This window comes from Falco peregrinus, chromosome 2 (assembly GCF_023634155.1).
Source record: "Falco peregrinus isolate bFalPer1 chromosome 2, bFalPer1.pri, whole genome shotgun sequence".
Lineage (NCBI taxonomy): Eukaryota > Metazoa > Chordata > Aves > Falconiformes > Falconidae > Falco > Falco peregrinus.
This window is the reverse complement of record NC_073722.1, coordinates 118,352,882-118,365,395: the sequence shown is the minus strand read 5'-3', so window position 1 is coordinate 118,365,395 and position 12,514 is coordinate 118,352,882. Positions and strand designations below refer to the sequence as shown.

The window sequence follows — 12,514 nt, the reverse complement described above, 5'->3', positions numbered from 1 at the left end:
AGTTCTGACTTGGGTGAAATAAAATTCAAGTGCTGAAATCGGAATCGTGAAGCCTGTACTGGGATCCAAAATTAATACTTATGGAAAAAAATCTAGGAACAGGTGAGTTCTCAAAACCTTAAATTATAGGAGTATTTCTTCATATGCTTTATTAAACCTGTAGGTAGCTAAATTTAGCCAACTGCACTTGAAAATTCTAGAGCTACATTAACAAAATTTATTCCCTCTATTTATTAGGTTTTTTTTTTTTCTTAGAGTAAGAAAATGGGTATCTAAGAGAACCCTGGCATTTTACAAAGGTGGTGCTCAAATGTTTTATTAATTCATACATTCTCAGGTAGAATGCAGAACTTTCGACTTTTTCTTGCTGTGCTCCTCTTGGTCTGGTTCTACTGCTGCCATTGCAAAGATGGGAAGCCAGCACACCTTGATCCCTGTTAGGTCAGTTAAGCAGAAGTAAAGAATTTCCCCATGGGAATTTTCTGTTCTGCCACCAGTGGTCAGAGACTTCAAACACAGCCACTGGAAAACCTGTGGCACCCCACCACCTTCTACTGTAATCACACTAGGTTTGAATATAGGGTGAAACAATGGCCCTTTCAGAAACCCCACCCAAAAGGATCTTTCTCTTTCCTCTAAGAATTAATAAATCAGGTTCTTACCTCTCGTGACACCAGCTGGGGTCTTGCAGGCTGGCAGCTGGTCGGTACTGTGAAACAGAAATGGCAGCTCCCTACTTGCTGCTGCACAGAAATCCAGAGTGAAAAGGTGCAGGTGCCTTGAAAGCAGATTTAAACCCTAAGCTGAGAAACGGACTCCCCTCCTGGAAATGAGCATCGGAGGCAGCAGGAATGCTGCGGCACATAAGGGCACCATCCCCTTCTTGCAAGCCTGCCGACCCCATACACTTACCTTGAAGCTTTCCGTGGAGACAGGGCAGACTTGTCACAGGGACATTTTATACGATCTAGTCTGCAGATGCTACAGATGCCTACTCTTTCTTCGGTCAAAAAATTTTTGGCAAACCTTCTTTGGTAAAGCATTGTCTGGCAAACTGAACTAAGGGCATAATTGTCATTTGACATGACTAGATATAATTAGAAAATTTTGCTGTCTTACTGACTATATGAATGCATCTCCTATAAACAATCTGACAAGGGTGTTAAGGAGGGAATCTGGACTAGTCAAGGCACTTAGAGAACTTGGATGCAGGACTTACGGATTCTATTGCTGGCTTTCCCACCGACTCACTGTATGACCCAGGGTGGATTGCTTGGTACGTCTGCACTGTAGATATTCCAGCTGTACAACAGAAAAAAACAGGATGTTAAAAGATAAATTAGCATTATTAAAAGCTTTTGGCAGTTATGATGGTAAAATCCTGAAAGCAGTCTAATAGTTCATGGAATTTACAGGCACAACAGAATGGTCAGCCAAACACCACATCCGCGAGAGGCTGGGTTCTACCTGGGATTTTAAGCTGGTGCCTCTGACAGAGATGTGAGGCAGCTTCAGGGATATCAAGAATAGTGCATGCACACACACACACAGAGGCATGTGCACATGTGCATGTGTGTCTCTCTGTACACACTTGATTGCAAATAAGTGGGAAATTCTCCAAAAAATGTTGTTGTGACCTTGTGCACCACCTTGTTCTATGGGAGGGGTTGTACCTGCTAAGACTTATGCACGTCAGTGCCAGTAAGAGGTGCTTCCTTCTTTTCAGGCAACTTCTTAGCTTATCTAGGTGTTCCCATGTTTATAACCCTAGGAAAGCTAACTTTGATCTAGGAAGAGCCCCCACAGGGTATTTTCTAACCTACAATTGATAGAGAAATCCTCTAGTCAGCCATACCTATAAAAATAATTTGACCTATGCGCAAACAACCCACCTCAGTATGCAGACCCAGATGCTCTGCAGCCAACAGATGCTCAGTCCAGCTCTTCCATTGCATCACAAATATCTTGCACACTTACATGCTCGCACAGTTCCAAAAAACACAGTGATACCTTTACCAGAGCATTGGGGGTGGCAGGCATGCTTTTGCAATGCTGATAGAATGGAGGGAAGCGGGATTTTCTGGTAGTCCTGGAGAGACACAGATTTAGTTTTAGGAAGGGGACACTGTCATGTGAGCTGCTTTAAATCTTGTCAGGTTTAAATACATTCTTCCCCTGGTCATTGGCATTTTGGTTATTGAAAGAGCTCAGTGGATAACACATGGGCAACATTAGGAAAATGGTGCATGGATCTGATGTTATATCCAGCATCAGGCAAAGTCCTGTGCTTGTAAAGCCCGTTCCAAGGAGCTCCTGCTTTGCTGGAGCCCAGACCCAGAGCTCGCCGCCGGGCTCCATGCTCAGGGCTTGGCGAGGCTGATGGAAACACCCTGTGCTGTGCCCAGGACGAGCCCAGAGCCAGCCACCAGGTAATGGTGCATCTGAAGCCCTGCCTCTCTGGGGTCAGTCACCAAGGGGTGCTGGTGAGGGCACCTCCCTCCAGCGGGACCCAGAGCGCAACTTGTGCCGCCAGCATGGGGCCAGCAGGCTTTGCTCTGAGGGGCTCTTGTGACCGAGTACCCAGGGTGCTGGGGTGCCACGTGGTGCCCAGCAGCCCAGTGGTTACCTGTCCTGGCTGAGGGCAGGACAGAGATGTCCCGGCAGCTCAAAGCCTGGGGTTAAGAAGACGATGCAAGAAAAGCAAGGGACGGCTGAGGGCTCTTCCAGGGCATGAGGGAAGGGGCTCTTCTCCCATCAGGTTGGGGAGGGAGCTCTAGTCTCCCATTCCCAGGGAAGCTCTAACATGTGCAGTGTAAAGGCAGCATCCTCTGGCAGCAGCTACTGCTGCTTTTTTGTGGGGCCCTATTCTCAGCAGTACATAACAAGCCTGTCTTGCGCAGTGCTGTCAGGCTGGGACAGTGCCCTCAGGATGTGCCAGTGCTCAGTTACTCTCACAGTAAAGAAAATCTTTCCTGGTTTTCAAAGGAAACCTCCTATGTTTCGTATTTTGCCCACTGCCTCTTGTCTTGTCACTGGTCACCACTGAAAAGAGCCTGGCTCCATCCTCTACCCTCCCCTCAGGTATTAATATAAATTGCTGGGATCTCCCTGAGCCTGCTCTTCTCCAGGCTGAACAGTTCCAGCTCTCTCAGCCTTTACCCATAGGAGAGGTGCTCCAGGCCCTCAGTCATCTTAGTGGTCCTTTGCTGGATACTCTCCAGTAGCTCTACATCTTTGTCATATCGAGGAGCCCAGGATTGGACACAGCACTCCAGATGTGGCCTCACCAGATCAAGGGGAAGGTTCACCTCCCTCGACCTTCTGGAAAAACTCCTCCTAATGCAGCCCAGGACACCATACACCTTCTTTGCAGCAAAGGCACACTACTGGTTCATGTTCAGCTTGGTGTCCACAGGATCCCCAGGTCATTTTTTTTGCAAAGCTGCTTTCCAGCTCGTCAGCACCCAGCATATGATCTTAAGGTCTTTTCCAACCTAAATGATCCTTTGATTCTGTATACCGATGCATGGAGGTGTTCCTCCCCAGGTGCAGGGCTTTGCACTCCTTTTGCACTATTGGACACAGTACTGACCTCTGGGTTTCACCTAACAGGTACCCAGTTGCACACTATCCTTAACACAGAAAACACTTTATGTTAAATGGGCCCTAGAAATGGCAGAGTCACAAAGACTTCAAGTCTTACTACCATGTTTACCAGTATTGATAATTGGGTTAACTAAATCATGTGTGGATTTCCAGCTCAAAACCCTTTGTGACCTTAAAGCAAAGCAAGCAAAGTGCACAGGCACCTCTGCATTCCCCCAGTAAACTCCATGCTTTGCATACATATACGGTAAGATGTCTGTAGGTTCAATATAATGTCCACAGAAGCAAGAATACATACGCTGGCCTAAGGGATCAAACCATTTGCCATCTACTTCAGGGACTTGGCCCTCACTTCACGGCTTCAGGTGGTATATAAATTCTCGGTGAATGTCTACAGGGAAAACACACCTGACAATTGGACTAAGTTTGTGGAGGTTGGAAGACGAGGCAGGAGAAAGTGCAAAAAAGTTTGGGAGAATAACCCAGTGTTCAGTGTTCTAGCGTATGACATAAAGCTCACAAAAAGAAGTGTTTGGTCAGCTGCCATAAGCATCTCTGAAATGGATTCTAAGCTACTGAGCACCTGCTTTGGATTTGTTTTAATCTATAAAGCTCATCTATCCCACCCAGATATCACTTATATGACACTGGCATAGCGGCTTCTTACACACTTCTTACAAAGAAGCAGTCTCTAATCTGAGGTAGATGATCCAGATTCCACTGTAGTTTAACTCTGTAGATCTCAGTAAATTACATCAGGGAAAACTCTTCCCTGTTTCCTGCATCCAGGCACAGCCAAGGAGAAATCTGTACAGGAAGAAAACTGTTGTAAGAAGTGCAAGTGCCTCAATGCAAAAAGAAAAATGCAACATTCCCTGTCAGCCATTAATTTTCTGTCAGTCCTATTTTCATCTCTTCATGCTGGACTCCACTGGGGCCAGAAGCAAACCACAGCACAGATAAAAGAGAAGAGGCAGACTGAAAGCCACGTCTGGATACAGGCTGTTCTGCAGAGCAATGCAGTGCCGGCAAGGCTCACGTTCCCCACGGAGGAGAAAGGATTCAATCATGCTGAAAATAGATCCTTCTTGAGACAGAGTTCAGGCAACGGTCTCACTTTCCGCCAGCCCTTAAGATGTGTATTTTCTTATCCTGATCCCCATGGTTAGCTGAGAGACAAGGAGTGAGAAGGTATTTTTTAGCTAGGCAGCAGACTGAGGAGGGGAAAGGTGCCTACAGACTGCTGTATGTTGGCTAGCAGGAACCTCCCCGTCACGTCCATTCAGGGTCATCAAGCTGAGGTTGTGGAGCCTTTCCCCAAAAAGTGTGGCTAATCTAAGCCATGACTGACCTGACCAACATTGGCAACAGATCCATTTGAAGTGGGAGACTGAACTAAAGACCTCCAGATGTTCCTTTGCAACAGCATCTTTGTGGCTTTAATGTAGAGGTTCCCTTTATCCATCCAAAATAGACAATTGCTCAAAGCTAAGCAGAGAAGGTATCTGCAGCTTCATGTCTTGTGTTAAGAAACAAAATTTTTCCTGGAATCCTGAAAAACAGTTTTTCTTGAGCAGACCACTGGGCATGAACCTTGGATCTCACTGCATTGTTGGAGACAGTTAATTCCATGGAAATGGTTAAAGCACATCCCTCCAGAAAAACAATTCCAGAACACTGCTTCAAGTATGTCATCTAGAAACGTCCTCAGCAGCAGCAGGCTTCAGTAGCTTTCAGTCCTTGAAGAACAGCATGACATGCAGGCAGTCAGAGAACTGTGGTGCTCACTGGGACAGCAAAGCACATCACATCACATCAGAAAGAAGTTCCACCAAGTGAGGAACAACAGGGCAGGAAGAATACAAGAGGATCCTTTTGTTACCAGAGGCTGGACACATTCATGGAGGTAATTGTATGTTGGTAAGTATTTCCCCAGTCCTGTTACAGGAATTTAGGGACCTGGTACAAACCTTTTTCATTCTGAGTCCCTAGGTAACATTTATCAGAAAAAGTCTGTATGATACAGTGAACAGCAGCTAACATCGCCACTGTGTGTTATTTCTGACCATATCATAACATTGAAGGAAATAAGATTATACAATGTCTATTTGTAGTGGGAGTGGACTAGATGAGATGGTCTTTATAGGTTCCTTCCAACCCGAGCCATTCTGTGATTCTGTGTGATTCTCTGAATGGCTGTGCTGGGCGAGACCAAAGGAAAATGTAGGCTTTCTCACACCTGAGACATTTTCATCATCCCAGTCTCCCCAAATATCCACTCTCTGCATGTCCCGCCCACGTGGTGAAGCCTTCTAGAGCACAAACGACCGAAAGGTGGTGAAAAAAGTCACGTGACTAGAGCAAAACCAAGGAAGGCACACATGGGAAACAGCAATGTATTTTCTGTGTCATTGCTAATAACAGGACACAGAAGCATAAGCATGTTCTTACTATCTTTCTGTGTAGCCTGAGAAGTCTCTGGCCGTCTCAGTGGCCTACTTGTCCCCCCACATGGAGGCTGTGTCTGAGCACACATCAGAGCTAAAGTGAAATGAAATCATCCCTGCGCAGGTAATTACTGGGGATTATTCCGTCCTGCTCCAACCTAATCAGCTTGCTGAGTGACTGGTCTGCAGACCCTCTTAAAACACTGTACATATTCCATAACATAGAATTTATATATATCTGTTCAGTGCTTATATACACATCTATGCTTGATGTGTTAGCAACTGTCTCTAAACACCGTGTCACATAGATGACAGACTTGGTGACAAGCAGCTTTGCTTGGACATCCTTCTAAAGTCAGGTTCCTCTCATAACAACCAAATATGAGCTGGTATTGTGAAACTCAAGGATTTTTGTCCGTCTGCTGCATCTGTTACTTGTTTTCAGAGAAATTAGTATATATTCCCTCAAAATCTCCAGACGAACCCCCTGCCTAGTCACTGGTACGAAAGAAACTGATTGCAGGACAAACATCTTCAGAACAAACACCAGTTTCACTTTCTTTTCTTTTGTTCAACAAAACTCCCTCAGGCAAGTGCTATAGCTCTAGGATGCTTCCTAATTAAAGACAGCCTGATGCTGTTTCAAGCTATCTTCTCCCTTCCATTACTAGTGTTATCTGATAAACAGCGCTTGAGGAAAGGGGGTTTTATAGCAATTTCAGTGCCAAGCATTGGGATCAGCCTGCTCCTGCGGAGGGAGGTAGAAGTAGCTGAGCTTGAACAGGTAAGTGTAGGAAGATTGTTGACTTTCCAGGCTTGCTGCTGCTGCGATAGGTGCGGAAAAGCTGTGGCTGTGGCTTCTGGGAACAGCTGTTTAGCACTACCCACTGCTCCAGTGTGCCTTCCCATGGTGGGCATCTGGGAAGATGCTCTGCATCTTGCAGAGCTCTGGCATAGGCAAAGCCATTTTGCTGTGACCATTATGTGAATACATCCCCTGCTTCTGAAAATTGCTGCCTAAAGAAGACTTTTCTTAAACAGTAGGGTTTTTTTTTTAACCTCCCTTCTTTCCCTTTTCCCAGGTCTTCAGAGACTTTTACTCCCATATAATATGCTTTTCCAGCTGCCACACAGAACTTACCTTCAGCCCATTTGAGAGGGTATGAAACAGCAGCTGTGCATCCATATTCCAGCTGAAAACAATCAAGATCTGTGAGGCTTGCTCAGCTGTGAGAAAGCCAGAGCAGAAAAAAAAAAAAAACAAACAAACCCTGTCATGCACAGATAGTCTCATAGATTTGAGAACAAGCAGCCAGCCATATCAGCCTAGAGCAAAGGACCAGCTGGTATTATGTGCATGAGTATACGCTGGATACTTGGTGAAAATCCAATTTAACTTTTTCCATATTATTTAAAATATTATGTAAGCATATCGTCTTCCCACCTGGTTGTTCCTTTTCCAAAGTGAAAGGTCACAGTCTGGACAGCTTGTCTCTCCAGTGCTCCCATCAATTTTGTTGTCTTTCTCTGTGCACTTCCTAATTGCACAGGCCAAAACTGCAGACAGCATGTGGTTTGTGGGCCTGGTAGAATGATTTCTGTTTTGTTCTTAGCTGATCCTAATAATTCCTAATATTCTGTTTGCCTTTTGTGGCCACCAGTGAGCACCGACTGATGTTTGGAGGCAACTATTATTTACTATTCTGGTGGCCTTCCTATCTCCTAATCCTGGTCATTTTGAGAGACAGAATTCCTATAGGGTTTGGTCTATGTATGGTTCAGAGTAATTGTATGGACAGAGAAGTTGATATTCTATTTCATCTGCACAAAGAGGTTTTACAACTGATGATCAGACAGCCTGCCTTACAAGGGTGACATCTTTCAGCAAAATAACAGTGGGTGAGACTCAAGAGCAGCACAGCCCTTCTAACAGAGCAGCAGAGAGACAGGTAAATTAGCCAACTTGTACATGGAGGTGAGCAGCTCTTCACTGAGTGTCAGACTTGTGCCATTACTCGGACTCCTCACACTCGCAGAAAACACCAGCGAAAGAGGTGACATTCAGGATGCCTTTTCTATCACCCACCAAAAGCAGCTGAGGGGCTCCTGTTACAGAGCAGGGGAGTGGGGTGGGCAGGCTAAGATGCCTCTGGGTAAGACAAAGAAAAAAGAGAGCAAGTGGCAAAAGGGGGAGGGAAGGAAAATCAGGATTAGGTGCATAATATTAGCACTAGCAACAACTGTACCCTAAAAAAGAGACCAATGAGTTGATATGTTCTTAGGCTGACACTCATCTGTGACAGATGCACAAATTCCACTTCTGGGCAGATTTCAGTGCTGTAAATGGAAATATACTGGTGTGGAATTTGTATTAACTTGTTTACTTTAAGCATTAGACTCCTCAAGGGTAAAACAGCCCACCGGGTTACCATAGGATTTTCTGAGTGCCAGAGTCACTGCAATGAAGTTACCAACAGGATACATAGAAGAATTTTCTAGTGACATTTTCCGAACTAACTTTTTACATTACAGAAAAGTTCCTTTTGCATCCACAGGAAATTTGTCAACAGTCTCATTATTTTATGTTGGCGGACAGATTTCCTTGGTGGTCAGCCTAAACATTTCCTGAATTTCTCTCTGCATCCATCTGAGAAGCGGAGGGAAGGCTATAAGTCCCTGCTCCCCCTGATTTGAAAGGCAAATCAGTTGTGTAAACAGCTCCAGCAGAAGACAACAAGAGCAATGTGCCACCAGACAGCCAGCAACCAGGGTGTTTCACATCTCAATCAGGACAGTGGCCTGAGAAAACATATACTAAGTTTTCTGCAGCTCAAGATGCAGTGCCAACTTCACTCCACTGCTTTGCTGAGCAACGCAGGCCTATGTTGCCTTCCTTCCAAATCAGTCCCTCAGGTCCCTCAAAGCACCCGCTGCTCCCTGAGAAGTGCCTCCAGGTGGCCAGTGACCTGTGGGGTGCAAGGTCTCAGAGCAGAGCCATCCCGTGACCCCACACCGCTGCCTGCCTCACACGTTGGTTAAGCTTGGACTGTACCACTCCGGGCTGCACTCCCGAAGTCTTCCTCTGTGCTGAACTGCATTTCTCCACCAGTACCGTGCTGCCACTGGGGCTCTGCTGCTGGCAAGGGGGTAGGGGGAGGCAGACCACAGCCATGAGACCCTAACAGCAAGGCTCAGGTGGTTCCTCCTCTCCTGGGGCTCCTGACAGGAACTAACAGCGTGAACTCTTGAATTTGACTTCACTGACAAAAAGTTTCTGAAGGGGAATGTTTTAGCTATTTGCTCTACTATTACTTGAAAGCTGCATTTGTGCTCAGGAGCTCCCTGGCCATCCATACGGGACAGCAGTTCTATATGAGCCCATCAGCTGCATCTATTTTAAACTTTCTCTCCGAGATGTTCGTTTATGGCCACTACGGACTGATGTTTTTCTCAAGACCTTTGCACAAGCCCTTATCAGGTGACAGGCAGCAGCACTCCACAGATAGAGTGTCAATGCAAAATGACCCTCATTCTCCATAAAGCAGTGAGCAATTCATCTTCCTCACATCAGTGTTCCACTTTGATCCTGATAATCCAGCAAGCTTTATAGCAGTGGCTGTCAGTGGGGATATTTTTCCCCAGCCTCTGCTCCTCCTGCACGCATCCCTCCCCAGCTCAGAACCACTAATCCATTCCTTTCCTTGTTACGTATCTACCACCTCCTCCCAGGATAGGCAGGAGCACTTAGCACTGCTCAAAGATACTTGGGTTCTGCTCCCATCTTCTCCTCCACTTCAAGGCTGGTTGTTGGTTTTTTCTCTTGGAAGATTTTTCAAAAAAACTTGTGCACAAGATAGGTCCCTGTGGAGTGGGCCACAGCAGCAACTCAAAACTTGAGCCGCTCTGCGCCATCCCTATCCACTTACCCCCTGCCAGAGAGAGCTCCTGTTGGCGATGGACATCAACCCAGGCTGCCTCCCCTGCCTGGGGAGCCGGCTGGGGCAGCTGAGCTCTGGCTGTGCTTGGGCGTTCCAGGCTCCAGCTGAGGACTACAAGTAGTCCCTCAAGTCTTCAAATGCCTGGGAAGGCACAGCTGCTCACTGCCTCCTCCCAATACAGCTAGTGCTCCTGGGTTTGGGAGGTGTTGCCCGAGGATGCTTCCTTCTCTGAAGCGCAGCGAGCTCCCCACAGCTTGGTGCATTGGCTTGAGCGATGAGACATGTATGTGCCATGTGCAGTAGCAATGAAACAACATGCCACTTTACAGATAAATAGAGTAAATAATTTCTTAAAAAGTAAAATTCAGCTTTACAAAGGTCTCACAAGGTGGGTTTCGAGTTAGGTTGTCATTTACAGATTAACATTATAGTGTTTCCCAGCAGTTTCCCCTCAGATTTTTCCTGGCCTTTCCTCCCCAAACCTGATGCTGAGTTGTCATTTCTTCCACCCCTGCATCCTGCACTACCATACCACTCAGCACTTTTCCTCACATATGTCTCACGCTCTTCCTCCCAGACTCCTCCCTACATGCCTCAGCACCATTTCATAGGATCACAGAATCATTCAGGTTGGAAAAGACCTTTAAGGTCATCAAGTCCAACCATTAACCCAGCACTGCCAAGTCCATCACTAAACCATGTCCCTAAGCACCACATCTATGCATTTTTTTAACACCTCCAGGGATGACAATTCCACCACTTCCCTGGGCAGCCTTTTCCAATACCTGACCACCCTTTCAGTGAAGAAGTTTTTTTCCTAATGTCCAATCTAAACCTCCCCAGCGCAACCTGTGGCCATTTCTTCTTGTCCTGTCGCTTGTTCTCTGGGAGAAGAGACTGACCCCCACTTGCCTACAGTCAAGCAGCTGTAAAGATCAAGAAAGTGCCCCCTGAACCTCAGCCATCAACCCTACCTTAGCACTTAGCACTGTGATTACTCCTACTTCCACCTTCTCCCACTTACCAGCTTATTAATTTTTTCTGCAACAAGAGTCACCTGAAGGTGAGTTCAGCTGATTGCAATCACACTTAATGCACTGGGGCCTCAGCCTTCTATTCGATCTGAACAAGTTCATGAGCTGCTACTGCTCCACTTGGCTGAGAGGGGGGATGTGGCTTTCTGCAACACTGCTGGTCCTGGTGCAAGCTTAGAGCAAGCCCTGCCTCTGCCTTCCTCGCCAGGGAAGGGATTCGTGGACTGCAGCCTCTTCCTGATCAGCAATAAACAGGTTTTCAGGTCCACAAGCATTTCTTTAATTCGCTGCTTTACAGGGGAAGCAATGCCCCCATCCACCCCAAGCTGAGCCCCAAATGGCCGCTGGAAGCACCTGGGTGGCTGCTGTGTTCCCCGGGGCACAGCACGTCCCAGGAGGGCACGGTGAGCACCCGGGTGCTGGTCTAGCACAGCCTCATTGCACCGACTGCAGAGGGGCCGCTTTGATTTATATTCTTACCGGGGAGAGCACAATCAGGCCTGCTTCTGATCTTTAGCATTGCAGCTGGGAAAGGAGCTGTGCTGGAGCAAGTCCCTCTGCGGTAAGAATAGTATCTGCCGTCTTAGGACACAACCCAGTTGTCCAGCTCCTACATGGCAGCACGTCGTGCTGAGATATAGAAGGCAACCTACCCGCTGAGGAATGTCTTCGAGTGCTATTAGTGGAAGCGTATCATCCACACCAACAGGCGTGACCCCGCACAGGAGCCTTGCAAGAGCGGGGCTATTTTGAGCTTTTGACACCGAGGATGAAGGGAGACAAATGACGGGCTGATCCTCTTGGCATGGGCCACCTCCACAGCTCTCTGTGGCCTTGTCTCCTCCTTGGGGCATGACCCTCGTGAAGGCTGGTGGGTGATTTGGTGGGACGTCAGAGCCCAGGAGGGAGCTGTGCATTTGCCGGGGGCGCAAGGCCAGGCCTCAGTCCCCTCAGCGCTGCCCAGACGTGCTTATGGCAAGTCCTGCCTGAGGGTGTGCACCTGTCCCCGAGCTTCGGGCACACGGCTGCCTGCTTTATTCGCAAGCACAGCCTCGAGAGCCAGAGCGATGCCAGGGGATGTGTAACTGCGCACAAGTGAAACACAAATCTGTTGCATCCAAGAGCGTATTCACCTCCTACCACCTGAAGCACTCTACCTCTGCATGGCTCTTTGGCATCTTGGATGTTTGAGAGGCCTCTTTCCCTCTTTCTAGCTGTCAGAAATCCCCTCCCCATTTTATTCCCGTCCCTTTAACATTCTCTTTCTTTTTCTGGTATGGGTTTCTTTCGGTCCAATTTATTTTTTACTTCTGTTTCATTTTTGTCACTTTGTGAAAACTGGACGTGCACATTAAGCTTTCTGGGGTAAAACAAACCATTCTCTCAGAGAGAAGTTTTCCAGCTGGATCAACTGGCCAAGTCAGTCTCCTTTGGGACTCCACATTCAGCCAGACTAATGCACAGTAGCATTAGCAGGCAGGAACAAGTG

The 12,514-nt window shown here is 47.1% G+C and overlaps 1 protein-coding gene across 4 annotated transcripts in view; it reads right to left on the bottom strand.

The window, feature by feature from the left end:
• Positions 1 to 1,905: 1,905 nt before the first annotated feature.
• Positions 1,906 to 12,514, bottom strand: part of LOC101914514 (myosin-3) — a 48,368-nt gene continuing 37,759 nt past the window's right edge. For all 4 annotated transcript variants that reach the window (XM_027784870.2, XM_055797936.1, XM_027784869.2 and 1 more), the window contains one exon: positions 1,906 to 2,089. In XM_027784870.2, coding sequence (XP_027640671.2) covers positions 1,955 to 2,089 — 135 coding nt within the window. In that variant the 3' untranslated portion in view covers positions 1,906 to 1,954. The remainder of the gene's footprint in view (positions 2,090 to 12,514) is intronic.